Source organism: Balearica regulorum, chromosome 9 (genome assembly GCF_011004875.1).
Source record: "Balearica regulorum gibbericeps isolate bBalReg1 chromosome 9, bBalReg1.pri, whole genome shotgun sequence".
Classification (NCBI taxonomy): domain Eukaryota; kingdom Metazoa; phylum Chordata; class Aves; order Gruiformes; family Gruidae; genus Balearica; species Balearica regulorum.
The window spans coordinates 10,142,095-10,161,731 of record NC_046192.1 but is presented as its reverse complement, the minus strand read 5'-3'; the positions used below and the strand labels follow the sequence as shown (position 1 = coordinate 10,161,731).

The 19,637-nt window shown below is 40.0% G+C and overlaps 1 protein-coding gene across 2 annotated transcripts in view; it reads right to left on the bottom strand.

Annotated features, from left to right (window-relative positions):
• The window catches only part of NYAP2 (neuronal tyrosine-phosphorylated phosphoinositide-3-kinase adaptor 2), a 143,114-nt gene that overhangs the window by 28,252 nt on the left and 95,225 nt on the right, over window positions 1-19,637 (bottom strand). For both annotated transcript variants that reach the window (XM_075761031.1, XM_075761032.1), the window contains 2 exons: window positions 8,753-8,965; window positions 331-434 (listed from right to left, as the gene is read on the bottom strand). In XM_075761031.1, the coding sequence (XP_075617146.1) occupies window positions 331-434; window positions 8,753-8,965 (317 nt within the window). The remainder of the gene's footprint in view (window positions 1-330; window positions 435-8,752; window positions 8,966-19,637) is intronic.

Genomic DNA, 19,637 nt, shown 5'->3' with positions numbered 1-19,637 from the left:
ATTTTAAAGACAGTAAAAAAGTACAGAAAACATGAAAAAATAAAAACCCCAGCCAATTCATACAGTACAGTTTTACTACATTTATAGTACAGAATGAAGACAGAAAAGGATACAAGGAATTAAGAGCAAAGAAAATTCTACTGTCTGCGGCCAGTGGAATTTCATTGCCAATGAGAGATGTGCACACACAGATGCACGCACAGGCACAGAAAATAAAGACAAAAACCAAAAAAATCATTTACGGTAACAAATGACAGACACAGAGGTGAGAAACATTTGGCATGTTGCAGCACATGAAGTCATTCATTCACGATTGGCTAACGATGGTACCTGACTCGGCTGAAGATCGCTGGCTTGCCTGAGCGGAGTAACGGATGGAGGAGGCACACCTGATGTGGACGCAGACCGACCTAATCTGCAACTTGCTTTAGGCTCTGCGAAGGAAGAGAGAAGAAAATACACCAGTAAACAGGAGGTGGGTTGCTGCTGTGTAAACTGAAACATGGTGGACCCAGGATTCCCTTGAAACGGAGACTCTGGGCTTGGTTTCTAGTTAGTCTTGGGCATTTGGCTGAATCATGAACAGAAGGTGAGATCAGAAGAAGGGGGATTAAGACAGAACCCATCCCGTGTCCCGGCCTCTTTCCTCTCCTCTAGCACCTCTGAAGCTGAAGTATAGAGCATAAAGCAGCAGACAGACAGGAAGTATGTAAAGGAAAACTTCTTGTTGCCTCTCTGCCTCTCAGCACCTTTTTCTACCCCTCATAAAATACAGCAGTGATTAAAGGAGTTACAGCAGCTTCTGGTTTCATCTCTCCATCCCAGCGGTGAGGGAGATGGTAGCCCAAAGACTAATTGTGCTGAAGGAAAGCATGAAATGCCAGAAAATGAAAGAGGGAGCGTATAAAAGTGGCGAGGATGCTGTCACACTTGGGGATTTGGAATGACACCAAAAAAACCTAGAAATCTGATGTTAATGGCAGTGAATTGAGAGACAGAAAGTAGGAAGAAAGGAGAGGAATGAGAACATCAACAGTGACAAATTATTGCCAGTTCCCCAGAATCAAGGCAATTACAGAAGTAGAGGTTGCCTTATTCCAGAGAAGAACTGCACAGAAATTACAGTTATTTCACTTTCCTTCCTTAACATACCAACACGAAGGTGGCCATGCAGCTCAGCAGTCCTGGATGTAGCGTTTTGTGTCTGAGCCATTCTGACACCAGTGTGCTACCCCAGTGTCCAACAACCCACATCTGGTCTAGAAGAAACTATCTTTTCCTGAGAAAAGGGTCTGCCTGTTTCTGACCAAGAGAAATATTTGTCCCTACATTGCCTGTTTATGGCTGAGGAAACATCTCTCAAGCCATGACTTTTGGCTCATGAATGTGTTCCTTCTCCCTGTGTTTTATAAGCCTTCCTCCCAACCCTGCTCCTGTCTTTTCTATTTAGTGGGCAAACACTGAGATCAAGGATATTTGCACTCAGCAGACACGCTTTGTACAATAATAGACTCTCAATTTTAGCATTGATAGTACTGCTCTACCATGAATAACAAGTAATTATAATAACACCATACACCTTTACAATGGGTTTAAAGAATTCCTCCTGTTCAATCTCATGTTTTCTCAAGAAGAGAAGGACATATGCTTCGTGCAATCCTGGTTTAGCAAGTTTGCCTTTGAAGCACTTTTTCTCACATATCTTTTGCTTGTGTCTCTCTGAAATGTATTTTCTTATGCCTCATTTACGCTGCTGCTTTGTCTGTGTTTGCTTTATACTAATATCTCTGTTTCCTGCATGGATCTCTAGTATCATCACTAGCCACTGGCTGGGCCGTTGTTTGAATGGAATAAGATGTCCATCACCAGCACATCCTTAGGGTCACTTGGCACATCTTGGAAACTTGAGGACAGCTGGCACATTACGCCACCTACCAGCAACATGCTGAAAGGTGTTCTTCCAATCTCACTGATGTTTTTTCATTGTCACCTTAAATGCTTATTTTCCTGGGATGTTTCAGCATTCAATAGGGTATGGAGAAGAGCTATCCACTTAAGCTGGAGCACTTAGACCAATGAAAGCATCTGTATGGGTGAATATTCATCAACTAAATATTAATAGGTTGGTTAACATCCAGCTGGCTGAGCAGCAAAAATATTTATGCTGTTCAACGAATGCATTATTCAATTCACTCGTTCCTAGTCAGTCTGTAAACATACCACGAGTCAACACGGCAATAAGCGTGCAGAAGGGAGCAGACTGATCTCCCCCATAACCTTGCATTTTGTACATAATCTGTTGTTTTGCTTTTTTTGGACTTGGGCAGTTATTCTGAAGGTTTGATGAGATTTTTGTTCTGATTTCATACTGTCTGCATGCCAGGTTTCTGATGTTTCTTTCAGTAATATAGCTGTAATAATAGATGTCACGTCCATTCCTCCTGGAATTTTTCTGGGGTTTCAGAGAGGACAAGAATTGGGATTTTTCTTGGATTGTTTTTCTCTACTGCTAAACAGAAATTCTGTTTTTGCTGTGACAAGCAGAATCAGACACCAAGCATGTAAAAAACTCCAAGACACTGTCTGCCATTGCTTCTGAATTGTTTTCTTTGCTTTTGGAAAGCAGAGAGAAGTGTCATAATTTCCAATTTGGATATATGTGCAACAAGAGATTACCATTTCCTTGCCAAAGAGACTCCTTTCATCTGGCATCAAAGAAATAAAACCTATCACACAGAGATGAAGTATTAGTTCCTTTATCTCCCTGTAATATATGTTAAAGTATTAAGGAAACTATTGCGATTTCCATGGTGATCCTCACCAAAAGATGTTTCAGAGATGGCTCCATCTAGCTTTTTTTAAGTTCAGGAAGTTGGATTATGCAGTAAAAGGGCAACGGGGGTGTGTGTGTGTGTTTAATAGCCATTCCATTGGTCTCAGTGGGAATATTTTTAGACCAAATAAATGCTCTATTCTTCTGTAATTAGTGCTCTAACATCTTCACACTGCACACTGCCATGGGGAAAAAATATCCATAAATGGTGTGTTGTATAAGTGATGCCCAACTCACTGCTCTGTATTCGCAGCATGTTATTTTTCAGCTGTGGACAGCTTATTCGCTATACTGAGGCTAACTGGATTATGATAACTTCAAAATAATAATGATCACTTCAAATAACTTCTGCTGTGGGCTATCTAAAAAGCAGTAAGAGGTCTTCTTGAATAATTATATCCACTGTCCAGTGGACATAATTTCAGTGTCTTTACTTCTTGGTTTTCATGTTTTAAATGGTCATTTCAGCTTGTCTGCAAGGCCTGCATATTGATAAGCACATAGGAAAGGCTCTGTAGATATCTGTTCTCTGAGGAGGATCCACTTGCTCCAGGTCCATGATAATGCAAGCTAAAATACATCTAGCTCCATACTGATGAAGTCAGCATGGCACCCCATCTCTGCCCTGTGCTTCACTTCTCTGTGCAGGTGGATCCTCTGGTTCTAAATCACACGTGTCTGAAAGAGGGTTCCAGAGACTCCACTCCAAACACAGGACCCTCTCTGCATCCACAGCTGGGGGCCTTTTGACACCGCTGTGAGCCACTCCAATGCTGACAAGGGCTAACAGCCTACTGCCAAGCTAGGGAACTCACAGGGACACGGCTAAGTGCTTTACTGGACTGGGGCCAGGGGATGCAGTGCATTTGAGTGGCCATTAGATGCCTGTTGCAATCAATGGGCAGCATGAGGTTTGAATTCAGCAGATTGGTCGGGGTAGCTAGAGCACTGCATAACATATTTAGTTATGTTACACACAAAAATATTCCTAAGATTCAGTGGCTACATTTAACTGATTAAACTTTGGTGATATTATTTTGCACAGCTTCAAATGACGCATCCCTCACAGTGTGCCGTATTACGAAGAACGCACTACTCAGTGCCTGAACCACCTCCAGAAGCCAGGTGCAGATGCAGTGTAATGCTAGAAGGGGATGGTGGGTCAGCCACGTCTCAGTCCCCTGCCATGTCACCCACAGCAGCCACAAGACTCCCAACGATGCTAGCGGTTGGGACCGCAGCCACCTCAGCATGAGGTGGGCTCACACACGTAGTCAGCTGCAATGGGACCAGCATTACTGGACTCTCAGGTTTAAGCTGAGTTCTGACAATGTCAGTGGGATTACACGTGGACATAAGCAAGAGGACAGCCCCAAAGGACAGTATTAAGGATGAAACATTTAGGAGAGACTATCCAACACAGAAATACAGGCTTTCCAATCACAAATAGGATTGCCTCAAAACTGTGTACTTAATTACATACTTAAGCACTCAAAAAAGTGACCTGTTTTCCAAAAGTGCAAGTGCTGTCATCATAACTAGAGATGTAGAGGCTTGGCTGGTTCCATTTGGGGCAGGGGGCGTTGCTGGATTTTCCTCAATAAAGCATAGCACTGAAATGTGACAAGATTTTATGGAAATATTTTTGATCAGTTTTATAGCAATGTGCAAAGGTTTTCTATATTATCCAGAAATACAACAGCTCTGTATTATTTTTATTTTTGGATCTTAACGGGAAGAGTTCTTTTATGCATCCAAGGAAGACTTCATTCTGCCTCTCCTAATCTTAATTCAAAAAAATACTCTGGCTGTCACTTACATTGGAGAAGCTTCTTATCCTGTCACAGTCTCTTCTTTGCACATGAAAAGAGAAATATTGCTTATTTGCTACAGCTGCCAAGAAGCACGTTTTGAATTAAACAAGGCAATGTGACAGGCTGAGAGTAATCACATGCAAAAAAGAAAAAAAGAAAGAAAAAGAAAAAGAAAACATGCATACTGAAAAAATTAATCACACCTATTATCATCATACTGGCCTGGCCATGTCGGTTTCCTAAAAAGAGATAAGTAAGCTGAAACATAACTTGAAATTAAGAAACCTTAAAGTGGAATAAACTATATAGTATTCTGTCACTTAAAAAAGGTATTTAGGACTCCACCTGCAGAAGCCACTTAGTGCTGAAATAGCACAGCAACATGTCAAACTGAACTTGTGGAACTCAGTGTTACTAGATATCTGTAGGTCAAAAGCTTAGTGGGTCTCGAAATCAAGTCAGGTAATGAGAAAAACCATGTCTGTATTAGATGGGGTATGTTTTAAACTAAGATTTGTTCTGAACTGTCATGTCTCAGGTCTATGTCAATGACTGAGGCAGTGAGCTAAGGAATAATCATGTCCTATTGGCAGTGTTTTTTCCTTAAAATTTCTTGCTATTTTTCTCTGAAGCTTCTGGCATGGGCTACTGTTAATCTTGGGGCTCTGGATCAAAAGGACAATTGTGCATTGTTCCAAATAGCTGCAACACCACTGCTGCAGAGAGCAGCGTGCACTTCTACAGTCAGGCTCTGTGCCCTCTCCTACACCCTGCAGATCACACACCTGGCTCATGGTGCACTGGCTCGATGCCCTCAGCGTAGAGTTCCCAGTACTACTCATTTTACTATGGGTGACAGGTGCTGCTAGGGGAGAGCTTGTGTGCGGAGAACATGGATGACCAGAGTAGGCAAGGTCTGGAAGCGTCACATCCTGGACTGGACCTCCAGTAGCAGGCTGCCCAGTAACATATACTTCCAGCATTAAGTTGCCTTCACTTGGAGAATCCTTGAGGATTATTAGCACAGATATTGCCCGTGAGGAGAAAATTTAGGGGTTGGTAGGAGTACTCAGTGTCTTTGAGTGAGGCAGCCCTAGCTAGCGTGACCTGGTACTTTGCTGCTACTCCCTTCTTGCACCTTGGGCTTCACAGGCATTGCTCCATTCCCAAAGAGATTGAACTTAACTATTCATTACTTTTGCAAATCCACAATGCTAGCCAATAATTCCAATGAAGGGTGGGCATTTACTCCCTTTCTGATTATCTACAGTGTTTTCAGCTAGAATACTAATGGGTTGGCTGACTGACAAGCGATTCAAAAACAGGACACAACCAGAGAGCAGTGAGATTTAAAAGGCAGCGCAGTGCCTGTCTCTAGCAGCAGGTGGCAATGCAAAATGCTTCATGGTCGCAGTTAGGAAAAAACCAGCAACATTCCAGAAAATACTCTTCAAAGCTCCTGGAGTGAAGTTATCACAGCCTTCTGTTTCACAGATCTCGTTTGGCTGCTCACTACAATTGCACTGACTTTCCCAAATGCCAGCACGCCCCCAAACCACTTACACTGCTTTCCACAAGAAACAATAGGATGCCAAGAAACAGAAAGTGGCCTTGACAAATTATGTGACAGATGAGAGAACAATCAGGCATTAGAGACAGTGATACCCATGTGCATCTGACAGGCCAGGCTCATTTGAACAAAATGACCAGAAAGCTCAAGATTCTGTTTGGAGATGGCTCATTCCCCCTCTGATCTTACTAGCAGGTGCAGAGATGGGTAGAACCCACAAAAATCAGCACTCTCATTCAGGTATTCGCTCAGACCACTCCAGTTCCTAGTTAATCTGTGCCTCAGCAGAGCTGCCTATTGAGCACACGAGAAGTCCTTTCACATCCTTTCTGTTTTACAGCAGAACAATTCAATCCCATTTTCTTTAAATTATTCCAACACTGCCCTAATAAATACCTGTACCAGTGTGAACTAGGAGGTAGGCAGCAAACTGGGGTGTTTCAAGGACATGTCTGCACAAAAAAAGCAGGCTTTTTTTTTTTTTTCTTCTTATCTGTGATGTCGGAAAGAGAGCAACAGCAACAATGACAGTGCTGGGGACTGCCCTGATTTTATTTGGTCCTGTGGTAAATCAAAGTTCTAAATTCCTAGCACAGAATTACTTTATCTCCTTGATTCCAGAAAGCACTTGTATCCATACAGATGTATTAAATCTCTCTTCTTGCATTCTGTTACAGTGCTAATTTAATTGTGAAGAATGAACCATTACAGCTCATGTACAAGTTCATTGAGGAGAACTGTGTACAGCATTTTGAATGCAATGCCCCACCAATTAAAGGTAAAACATGTTGCTCAGGCAACAGCTAGAGACACAAGGGAAAAAATATTCATGGCAGATGAGAGGCAATATTCATCAAGTGAAATGTCATAAAAACTGCAGGGAAAGAAAAATCATAATCAGTTCTCAGATTTTAATCATAAAAAGGAGTAAAAATTCAGCCAATAAAATATTTCCATAATTTTTCTGTGACAGTCCTAGCTATGCAAGACAAAGTCGCAGTTAACTAAATCAAGGCACGATTCAACAACTATTACAGTTTGCTGATGCCAAATGAAGATTGAGGCCAACATGTTTTGTCTGCTTTTGGAGATCAACCAACTCTTTAAAATAAAACTGATGCAGGAAGGTTGGACAGAAGTGCTGTATTTTGCTAAGAACTTACTCTTTAATTTTCATCTCTCTTCCATTCTGCTTTGTACTGTCATCTTACAGAATTGTAAAGGTTGATACACGCCCTTGGTCTAATTATCAGATGTCCCGATACTTTGATGTGGTACCTTTAAACCTACCCTTTTACCTGCATTAGCTCAGATGACACTCTAATACACCGGGAACAGAATTTTTAACAAAGCTATGAGCTAATCTGGAAAATTCCTACCTATCAAGATGCTTTGTGAGAACTGACAAGTAAGGAAAAGGCAGTAACACCTAAATAACCTGTGCTAGAGTTCCGAAATTTGCAGAAAAGTCACTTTTGCTCTCCCAGGACGGACTATTTGTGGAGTCTGCAGCAAGAAAAGCTAGACTACATGATTGCTGCAAATGATACGTCACATCAGCAAAGCCTATTCAAGTTATATACTGAGTTTCAGGTGTCATTTCCGGCAATGCAGGGAAAATGTGAGTCCCATTATCACACAGAGGAGTGGTGCCCTGGGTGAGGGGCGAGCATCTCTGCTAGCTCGGCATTGTAAAGACTTATCTCTGCCCAGCAGATCTCTCGTGCAGGAGTAATTTCTGGTTTGAGAAAGCATGGTCTTATGCTTACTGAACATTGACGAAGAAGGTCCAGTACTATATATACACCTGGTTTTAAAGTGGATAATTTTCACAATCCTACCAATAAGCAATGAAGTTACTCTTTTAAGAGAACTGTCAAATCTCAAAAAGTAACAATGCAGTGCTTATGCCAGAGCTATACATATCTGTTCATAGATGTCCATTCATGGATCAGTTCTGTTTGTCTTAACTGGCTGCATTAATTTTCATGATTTATGAAAATTCACTATTTTTATATACATAAAATTTGATGAATAAAATGGATAGGTATGAACTTGAGACTTCTGAAATCCATAGTCACTTTTCTAGAAATTGATGTACAAGCATAAAGCAAAGGCTGCCTGTGTCCACTTACTGTGCATATCAATACGACAGCCTTGTTTCTGCGCAGTGCATTTTTCTTACTGTATGTGATATCTGAATTTATGAACTTCTCTCTGAGGTGCCATCCTGGAGGTGTCTTTGCCATAGTGTCCCCTTTCAATGCCAAATGGAATTCCTTACTTATTTTAAAATAGATGGACAGCATGTTTACCTGCTTGTGTTACCTGCCACCATCCCAATCCTGTGCCAGTACAGAGCGCAAGCAGACAGCACAATACTTATTAGCGCAGCAGTCAATGGACAAGGTAGATTCTAGAAGATATTTGGAAGTCTAAAGAATCTGGATGCTTATCTGCATCTGTGTATCTTTAGAGATCCTTCAGCTCACAAGGAGATTCGCGAGATCTCCGCTGCTCTGCTGCTTGACGTACCTGAGCTGTTGCTTCCAGCCAACATAGTTGGACTGACAGAGGATCTGCCCAGCCTGCTGGACACCACAGGCGGGCCTGGCGTTCCGTCCCATTCCTGAGCTTTCCCTGGCTCCCTGGAGGAAGCTGTCCCGTGATGGCCTCCCCTCTCTTTGTTTTCCAGCTTTGGTAGTGGTTCAGTGCTGTGGCTTCTGATCTTCAGCTCATCTAGCGGTTCTACAAAACACACAAGTGCACATTTTGTTATAGAGTGTCTGCTGATTACCCATATCATAACAATCTTTTCCTCAATATTCCTTATATACCAATCATAAGTCTTTTAAGAGCAATTTATATCACGATTTTACTGTCTAGGCCTGAAACCTATAGTTATGTAGGTTTCAATACACTTTTTAATTATTAAAACCATATACAATGCAGCAGATGGATACAATGTAACTTTTCTGTTACAACTTTTATATGCCAGGAAAATATTTTTGAAAATGGTATCCTACCAAATTATGATTTCATTAACAATGTATGGAAATACTTGAATTCTTTTCAGCTGTCATTTCATTGGGAACAAGTTCATCCTCAGGCACTTTCTGAGGAAGCTCTCTCCTAAGGCAATATTGTGCAAGCGACATATCTGGACACCTTATAAGCTCTAATTAAAAAGCACACAATCCACAAAAGTGCTAATATTTCAGGTTAAGTGTTAATATTTCAGGTGTGCCCAGCACCATGACCTAGGGAATAAAATTTCACTTGGTTGGAAAATCCTTGGGGTCAGAAAATGACTTTCTGCTTGCAACACCATGACTCAATATAAGGAGGAGAAATCCAGAAAACAATTGAATGATTTTTCAAGTGAAGCAGTGATGTGTACTTTCTTCATGGCTGGTGATTTTCTGTTCTTTTCTCAAGACCCTAATTTCTTTTCTTGCAGGTTGAGCAATGGATGGAGGAACAATTCTTTCTTGATCTTTTCCAACTGTAGCTGTGAAAAATTTACATGAAAAACTAGGCACAGAAGAAACATGAGATTGCTTTTAGTTGTAACAGCTAATTACTGTGCTAGTCAGCTATTCAAAGCTTGCATAACTGTTTGCCTCCTTTTAACAAAAAAACCCAACAAACCAACCAAACAAAAAAACACCTCCAAGTTTAGATTTCATATCTCATATCTAAGCCCAAAGACATCCTTATGTGATACTCTCAGTTCTATTCATTCAGGTTTATAAATCACCCCCTTGATGTACCTTGATTTCCATATGTGCCTACAGTCTTGGAATTCACATTTGATAGAGATGAACAATCTTCCCTTGAGCCCTACCGCAAAACCTTTTTGTGGCTACAAGGGACATTGCAAGACTTGGGAGAGCCAAGCAAAGGGAAAATCCCAGGAGCCATTGGCAGCCAGGAGATGACAGCAGCTCCCCAGGGGACCCATGCGGAATGGCAGTGGCCTGCCTGTGCAGGACTGCCAGAGATGCAACGTCAAAATTTGTCTCAGCATCCATTTACTCTCCCAGTTATCCCCATGGCTAGGAACTGGGACTGTCCAACAGGAATTGCCACCCAGATGATACAGTCCCAGAAAAAGACTCACATTCAAACCACTCAAAACCTCACATGCTGTTTACCCTTGCTACAGCAAACAGGGGAAGATGCAATATTAGATATCTATATGGTATAGTGGAGACCCCACCTATGCACAACAGTAACAAATCTCACATTGTTTTGAGTTCTTTGACATTCCAGTCTGTAGATGAACTCAAGGAGCAACAACACAGTCAGCCTGAAGTTTCCTCAATGAAACGTCATATATGAAACATGTAAAACTATTTAACTGCAATACATAATCATTAATGTATTTCATGAATTACTATCAGTTAATAGTAAAAATTAATGTTAAGAATATCATACCACAAAATTCAAGATTTTTTTTTTAATTAATCACAGTAGTAACACTCCATGAGAAAATGATAAAACGACTCCATTTTAGCAAGTCTTGTAAATAGGACGGCATTTAATGTGACGAAGACCTTCCTTGAACTTTTAGGTCACTCACCTACTTTAATGTATGCAAAAAGACACTGTAATTGAAACTTAAACTATTTGTTTTTCCTAGTTGGTAACCCCAGCAGGGTACAAGGTTGAGTAATAGTCTGTATCAATATAACATGACATCTGCATTTCAGGGACCTTTGCTACAAAATGTCTGTAACACAGCTCTGTGTGTGACTGCGTAGAGAAACTTCCTAATACAGAGTCTTTCAAAGAGATGTAGAGCCCAAATTACAACTAGATTTGAATCGTTTCAGTTATTAACAAAAATGCTCTTATATTTTTTCTGAGCATTGATCTATCAAAAATAATTATGTACTTTTTCACATAAAAGATATATGCATTCATATCTGAATTTTTTCAGTACGCCAATAACTTTCACTTCTCTAAGATACAACTTATCTGGGAAAAGGAAAGATACGAACAGAGTTTCAAAATTCTTTGGAAAGGCACACAATCCTCTTGCCCACCAATACAGAAAGCTGTCTAGATTGCAGCTCTTCCTTTCCAGCAAAATGAAGAGAAAGCCAAAAGAATAGAATATGCTTTTTAAAAGTGAAAAGCTGGGCCTGCAAGTGCCCCACCAACTTAATGCATCATCCAATAGATTTAATTTACTCTGTCATTCAGCTGCTACTGGAAATGTTGCGATTACCTTAGTGAAAACCTTCTTGGTGTCTACCTCATTGACACAACTTGAACACCACCCCTTGAAATTCCACATGCTCATGCAGTTAGCCCTTAGTTGCAGTGGAAACACTCTGCTTGAGAGTGGAGCTAAGGATTTATCTATTTCAGTTTACTTAACAGAGAAGCATTTGTACTTGTTGCCTGATAAACATGATTTGTGCATTCTTAGTTTTATTATTAGCTGAATCAAAGCATAGCAGTTCTCTGCAACTAGCTGGAAACTATGGAAATATTTAGACTAAATACAGATTTGGCTTATAGTCTACTTCTTTATAAGGTGTATAAAATCAGTTTTCAGCTGGCTGTCTAGACTTTGTAAATTTACATTCCACTATCCTTTCTTGGGGATTTTCAGTTCTGAGTTTATCTGAAAAGTAATATATCCTAAAAATGAAAAGCAGATAGAATGAGATTATAATGTCATGCAACCCATCACAGAGCCTGAATCATTATTATTTGGTGATCACTATCAGTAACATTGATACACAGTCAGAAAAACAACATGTCAGTGTGTTATATAGTTTTCTGTAATATTAATTTCCTGCTCACTTGCAAATAACATAAAAAATTAAACAGAAAAACCCCTCACTTTTGCTCAAATATTTTGGGGAGGATTTGAGAATAATTTCAGCTTCCTTAACAAATGTCAATGGGAATCATACTCAAATTCAATAAAAAATTTTAAAAAATCACTGTGCTAGTTCTTGCTCAACTGAAGGAGTACCTCAGTTCTAATGTGACCATGACAGCTCCAGAAACACAGAAGGCTCCTCTCCCGGGCCACAGCACATTACTGGGACCTTCTGTTGACTGTCCCAGTCACTTAGATGTTTTTATACTGTCAACTACTCCCTGCTGCAAATGCAGCTCCACGGAGAAAGCTCAGTGGCACAAATTATCGTGTCTCATGAAAGCAAATTTGTTGCTCTGCATTTTTGCTCCTGCAGTCAGGCATGGGGCATTGGCAGAAAGCAGAACACGCGTGTAGCTGCCAGCTATGGTTACTTCTGGGGTGATGACCTTACTATCGACTGAAAATCAAACCAGTATATTTTAAACAGGGTATCCCTTTATAAAAGCTACAGCAGGATCTAAATGGCCACTTTATCCACATTGATCCTGTACTGAAAACATGAACTCCAACCAGTCATATATATATATATATATTTTCTGCTGAAAGGAAACAGTAGCTGCTGCAAAGCTTTTTTCTATTTTTTATTTGAGAAGTGCAGACACACAGATGGGATCTAAGTTACCTCATGCTGTTAAAAACCTTAATTTGGAGTTAGGAGATATTGAAGCTCAGTGTTATGCTGGGAGCTCACTCAATCATATGATGGCCACAGGCAAATCTTTTCACAGTCAAGTGCTGTATTTTGAAAGCTGAAATTATTATGGAAAGCATCTTTATTGTTCAATAATTCGTCAGCCAAAATAGTACATAAAAATGTAAATTTCAAGAAATAATTCACTGCTTTAAATATTTATGGATACAGTTGGTTGAACTGCCATAAAGGCATTCAAATGTTTCAAGCACTTCCAGGTGTCATTGTATTTCAATATTCAGAGATACGCATTTTCTTATTTATTTCACCTGAACATCAGGCTTTTCCATTTCAAGAATAAGATGGTGGCTAAAATCTCTTAGAGAGAACATATTTTACAAATAATTGACATGTACAATTTCCCCTCTCTGAAAGGTCCCCTAGTAGCTGCACACTAGGCAAGGCTGGCACGTGAGCTGTGGTACTAGAAAACTCATAAATGCTAAAGAAAGTGAGAAACAAACTGAGTTAGTCAGCTGTAGCATGGACCAAAGCAAACTGAAGAATACAGCTGCAGAAAACATCTTACCTGGAGAGCCATCATTCAAATGAATATATACTCTGTGGCCAGTCTGCCACTCTGCTCTTAAGTGCAAATTAATTTCAGGTCTTGGTGGCTTCTTATGGTAATGCCAAGTGATAAACAGCAGAACCTTTAATAGAGCTTGGGTTTTTGGGGGGAAGATAGAAAAGCAACTGTTGTAAGGAACTTAAAATAAGCGTTTCTGCCATCTCTCAGCTGTGAGATGAAATATATAAGCTAATCATCCATGCATTATTCATTTACTCTTTTTTCTGTGTGTTTGTTATAAATCTAAATAAATAATACATCACTCTAGGCAGAACTCACATACTGTGGGAAGTAAATGGTACTACTCATGGGGTTTAAAATTCAGCATATGCACACAAGTGTAAAGCAAAGTAAGTCACTTGGGATGGGGTTTAGATGTGAGTCAGAACTCCCAATCTCCTCCGGCCCCGACACAACAGACCTCACCTTGTACGGCCGCAAAGTGGGCACTGACCTGGCTGAGGGAGCAGGAGCGCAGAGCATCCCCCAGGGCACCCTGGCCATCAGGAGGGGTGGAGATGGGATTAGACTGCAGCCAGCACGTGTGTGTGACGATCAGAGCTACCAGAGACACGTCCCGGGCTTCAGCTCTTACCTGGGGCAGAGCTGGCAGCAGCCCTGCTCAGCGAGCCATGTCTAACCCAGGGTCCTGACCAGGGGAAAGGCCAGGCACAGTTCCAGCAGTGTCCCGTGTAACACTACTGGCATGACAGCAACGTGCACCTGGCCACCACAGACTGACCACTTCCACCGACATTGGATGTAGAGCAATACTTCTCTCAAGGGAATCCCATAGTTTCTTCTTTCTGCACACCAGGGATTTTTATTTACCTTTATTACACATTTAAAAATTAGAGCTGCCTTTTAATGGCTTTCTCAATGTGTGGTGGTTTGTCTGATCTGCACAGCTGTAAATTTATCCCAAGCTCTCCCAAAGAAAACTAATAGGTTATTAATACTGCATACAAGACACATGGATAATACTCAGTGCTTAAGCTATTCCCCCCCCCCCCCCAAAATAGGAGTGTATTACACTGTCAGTGAAAGCCATTTCCTCATCTTTATTAACTATGGTGGTTTCTCTATTCTGACTTCGTCTGCTTGCTAATTAAGCAGAAGTTTGCTTTGCATATCAATTTTTAATATCCCTTTTTTACAGTTAAGTGAGAGTTGCAGCAGCCAGCTTGTTCAATTAAAAGCAGCTCTGACCTAGTTCCATGCAAAATCAATATAAAGCCTGAAAGAGTCTCACAAACCATCTAACATTTAAGGAGACATGGCTGAAATGCTGCTCAGTGTTCACTGAGCATATGTTTCTGCGAGTAGTGAAGGGTTTGTTTTGTTTTATATGGTGAAATCCAGAGGAAATCATACCTGCCTACTACAGCCCCGCAAAGATCAGCTCTGCCTGCTACAGACGGCGAAGGGAGAGGAAGGAGGGATTGCTGAAGAAATGCATTTGGTTGACTTTCTGTGGCTATCCCAAAGCTGCTAAGTGGGCAACACTGGCTAGGAAAACGAGATAGGAAAAGAAAAAGCCCACACTGTAATTAACTGAAGACTAACAAAAGAAGGGATAGATTTATAACAAAAGATCATCCAAAACTTTAGAATAAAAATACTCAATGAAAATTATGAGTGTCATAATCTGGTTGAAAAAAATACAATAGAATTCTTTAAGTTTCAATAAACTTCAGCTGGCATTATCAAGTCACTTAAAAGATGAAGTTTTGAAAATTCTACATTGTAAGACATACATTTAACATTCTTTGATGTCCTAAAGTACGAGGAAAAATCCTCTTGTATATTGATGTTTGGTTGAAATACGGGAAAACCTGCTTTTAGTCTTACATAAGGAGAACCATTTGATCCAAGATGATTATATTTTGGCATACATTATACAAGTGATGACAATATAATACGTCCTGTTTCCAACAAAGCCATCATCATTTCTTAATGATTTCTTCCAATACTGCACTTGATCTTTCAAGTGTGCCTATTCTGCTGCAGATCACCTCGCAGCCTGATCCTTTGACTGAAAAGGCCACATCTGGAAGATACACATTGTACAGATGTGTTACCAAAGCAAATAAAAAACAACGTCCTGGGAGACTCACCATTAAATCAAACAACATTCTTGGAAAGGACAGCCTTTTGGCACTCTATTAATAGGTTTGCTATTTGTCTCGGACCAGTCACAATTACATAATTAAACAGAACACTTTATGATATGCACTGCATATTTTTCTTTTATTTTCAGAACTGGAAATGTTGGGAATTGGTGACTTGCACTTAGGAGAACCTCAACAGAAGCCTCTGTGTTCCCCAGTGCCTTCTTGGGCAAAAACCTAGGTACAGCAAGTCAAAGGGAATTCTGCCATTGACTTCAACGCAGCAAGGATTTTTCTTCAAGCAGTTATTATTTGGGGCTAGCCAACTATGCTGATTCATATGAATGTATAGCATAGTTGATACTGGTGAGCTGCAAACATCTCTCATGTGGTTTGTGCACCCAGACCTCCTGCTGATAATCCAGGCTGCCCTTTCAGTCAAACAACTAAACGTGTGCACATAATTTTCATACTTGTAGATGGGTACGTTACGTGTTCTATGTCTATCTGCAGCAAATAGGATTTAAGTAGGAGAAGAAGGAAGATGAGTAGTTTGAAAAGTCTGGATGTGGCTACCTTGTGAAACTTTCTTCTTTCCCCTGCCTTCCTCTGTTGGTATCACTGACACTACCCTTCGACTACTTAGCAACACACATATGCAACACAAGCATATACTGCCATCCCCACCCTAAACTCAACACTCATCGAAGAGAACAGATGAAACACGCAATGTGGAAATCTGTGGAAATCAGTGACTGTTAAAGGTTGCCCAACTGTTACTAGCATTTGACTGGAAGAGAAGTGCCTAATCTTACTTAATTATTGTCCTTCCCAGCCCTGTTCATTTCACTGTTATTCAGGTTCTTAAATATACAGCCTTCACGTTTGGATGAGGAAATGATGATTTGATGGGCACTGTGCATGTCCTAGCACAGTATGGCAAGAAATCAGAAGGCAATGGCGAGCCAAAAAAGCTAAAATATACTGACACTTTAAGAAAAATGTTTGTGTAGAAAGTTCATGACCTTAAGTTTCAAAGCTTCTCTTCAAAAATATCAATCTTTCATAAAAGTGCTGACTATTTTAAACTTGTCAACATTTTTGGTCAAGTTTTCTGCTGAAAAAACAGCCTTTGAACTGTATCAGCAGTTTGAATGCAGGGTTTTTCCATTGTTTGACCACTTTCATTTATTCTAAAGTGTATGCCTTCATCCAGATGCCGTTGTAAATGAGAATCTGTTGTTAGTCAGAAAAATGCAGAGTTAGTAATGGACACTGGTTGTGAAAACTGGGGGCATAAACCTCACTCTCATATTTTCACATCAAAAAATCAGTTAGAAAGTTGGAGTGAAAATAAATTTTCCTGGCTATTTTGTCTGTATTTTAACTACCTCTATGAAAAACATTTTTATTAATGCTTTTCTCTTTATCGACTCGATTAATGAATGAGAAAATTTGCCTTTCATTATTAGAACAAGTGTCCCATTTGTATAGCTCTCCCATCACAATACGTTACCAGTAAAAGGGAATCCTGACATTGTCTTAACGTTGGCCTTACCTGAATTTTGCTCTCAGTTTTACAAAGTCAGGCACAATCATATGGACTTTTCTATGCGGCCTCTGGGCCAAGCCTAGCTGGGTCACAGTCCCAGGCGCTATTTGCTCTGCCAATTACCGTTCAAGGTTTCTCCAGATTACAGAATGAAACCCATATATCATTCTGTCTTTCTATGCCTTTTAACAAAGTCAATCATTTTAGGCCCTCCCCACTTTCTAATTAGAGGTTTTGTTTTGTGAACTGGTTTTATTCTTGCTAGCTAAGCAACTGTTAAGCCATGACAGAACAGACATCAAATCCCGAGGAAGTAGAATTTCAGGTGGCCTTATACAGCTCTGTCCGATGCCTGTGCTTGCAATGTGTTACTATTATTGCTTTCACAAGCATGCAGAGCAGCTAGTGTTGCTGGCACAAGTGTCTCTGTATGTGGTACAGCACGTATAAATTAAATACAGATAATGCAAACATTGCCTGAGCAGTAAAATAGCTATAGATTTCCTGGAAGAAGGTACTTTTTGAGTTATGAATTTAAGTCACACACAAAAATATAAAGTAATTTCCATCTCCAGCAAAATTAAACACACAGGTTCTCTTTTTCAGATGAGTAGTTACGAGAACAATAGTTCTCCTTACTCATTCTTAAATGCCAGATACAGTGCTAATTGCATGTTACTGTTTTAACAAAAAAATAATTATTGGGGATGGATAATTCTGTTCAGAGGAGTAAAAGTAACCTGAACCTTCACATCAAATTGAATGTAAATGAACCTAATTTTTTTAATATGCATTATTATCCTGACAATTATTTCCTCAATGTTCCTGTACTTCTCACCTTATCTATACCTAGTGTGTTTGTACACCCCTACAGGTTCATGGTTCAATATTTGAATCAATGTTACATGTATAACCCAAATAAAGCTATTTCAGACTCTCCGATCTCTCTTGTTACTGAGAGACTCCTGGAAGGTCCAGAGAAAACTTAAGCAGCAGCATATCCACCTTTTCTCAGTTAAAAGCCTAGAACTTTTTATCAGAATATTATGGGTAGATTAGAAAATACACTGACAAAAATGTGTAGCATATCATGCAGTCATCCACTATTTTTTCTTAGTCTTAGTATTATTCACTGCTGCATTCTGGATTACTAAGTGCCTTGGTTTGCAGAGTGGTTTTGCAAGGAACAGCAGGCTAAGACAAGGAGAGGGTTCCTCCTGCCATAATCTATAATGGGATCCCCTGAAGTATATCTTGTCTCATACTTCAAGGACCTTTGAATTGGGCTGTTAATGACAGGGTTTAAGATTTAAGCTCACTCTGCCAGGAATCAAATCAGACATGCCAGGAAAAGCATGGTTTTAAAAAATGGATATATAAACCACTTAGCCCAAGAAATTGTCAGTCTTTGTTACACAGACCTGTAAGGTAAAGGCATTTTAAGAAATATCAAGAGGAGAAAAAGCAGTCAGAAGTATTGGAGGATTTTAGAACTGAGGGAGGAAACCTTGTTCTTTCCTTTATTTCCCCCCAAATTCCCACCATCTTCTCTTAAAATCACATAGCTTCTACAGCTAGAGCTGTGTCACTGTAAGTGCAGATAAGGCATTTAATTAAACTCCATCTCTTGTAAAGATGCAATGACAGCAGCTCAAGAGATCATGAAGCCAGGTCTCAGATCATAAGCCGGCATGCAAAAGACTTTCATTTAACAATGATCTCGAGCAGTTCCTTTGGCTATGATGTAGATATTCCAGTTTCTGGGGAAAAAAAGCAGATTTTTGTTTGCAAAACTGTTTTTCACTCATGATAAATTTTGGGGAAACTGTAATGTTCTGCTGTCTTTGAAACTTGCATGGTATTTCACCTTTCTAAAGCTTATAGTCCCTGGCTTGGTGGGGTTGTGGTCTGGGCGACTTTGGTTATTTTTCCTAAATAAATTTGTGATCTCATTCCCTGTGATTTAGTTTAAGCAAAGAGACTTAAGTGCTATCTCTATATACCTACTTGTGGAACATGTCAAATCTAGTTCAAAGTGCTTTATGAACATCCTGCTTCTTAAAAACAAACACAATACATGTAGGTCTTCCTACTAATGGCGTCTAGTTTTACTTTTAGGATTTGACACAGAAAAATGCACTTGAAACCTAATGTAAAGCAAATCTGATTCTTAACTCAGAAAAAATGCAATTCAGGGTCCAGTGTTCAGTTATAATGACAAATTCTGAAAGATCTAGCAGTTGCCTTGAAAAAGGAGCCCTGTACTGCCAAAGCCAAAGGCAGGAGCACCCACTAGTCCCACCTGACAGTCATCGCTGCAGCCAGCCAAGTCAACCCACCAGAAGACGCGCTACAGTCCCCAGCCACCAGTTTGATCTATACTCTCAAGAACTTGCTTTCTCCCTTTCATAAACCTAACATGAACAGGTATCTTTTTACATCTGAACTGCAATTTCTGCTTAAAACTTCTAACTCTCCAATTGCTGCAACACGATACCATTTTAGTAAGATACTCTATCTACAAAAGTCCTGTGAACCAAAGCTGACACCAGACATTTCCTCCAGCAATAGGCTCCATATTATTTTCAAA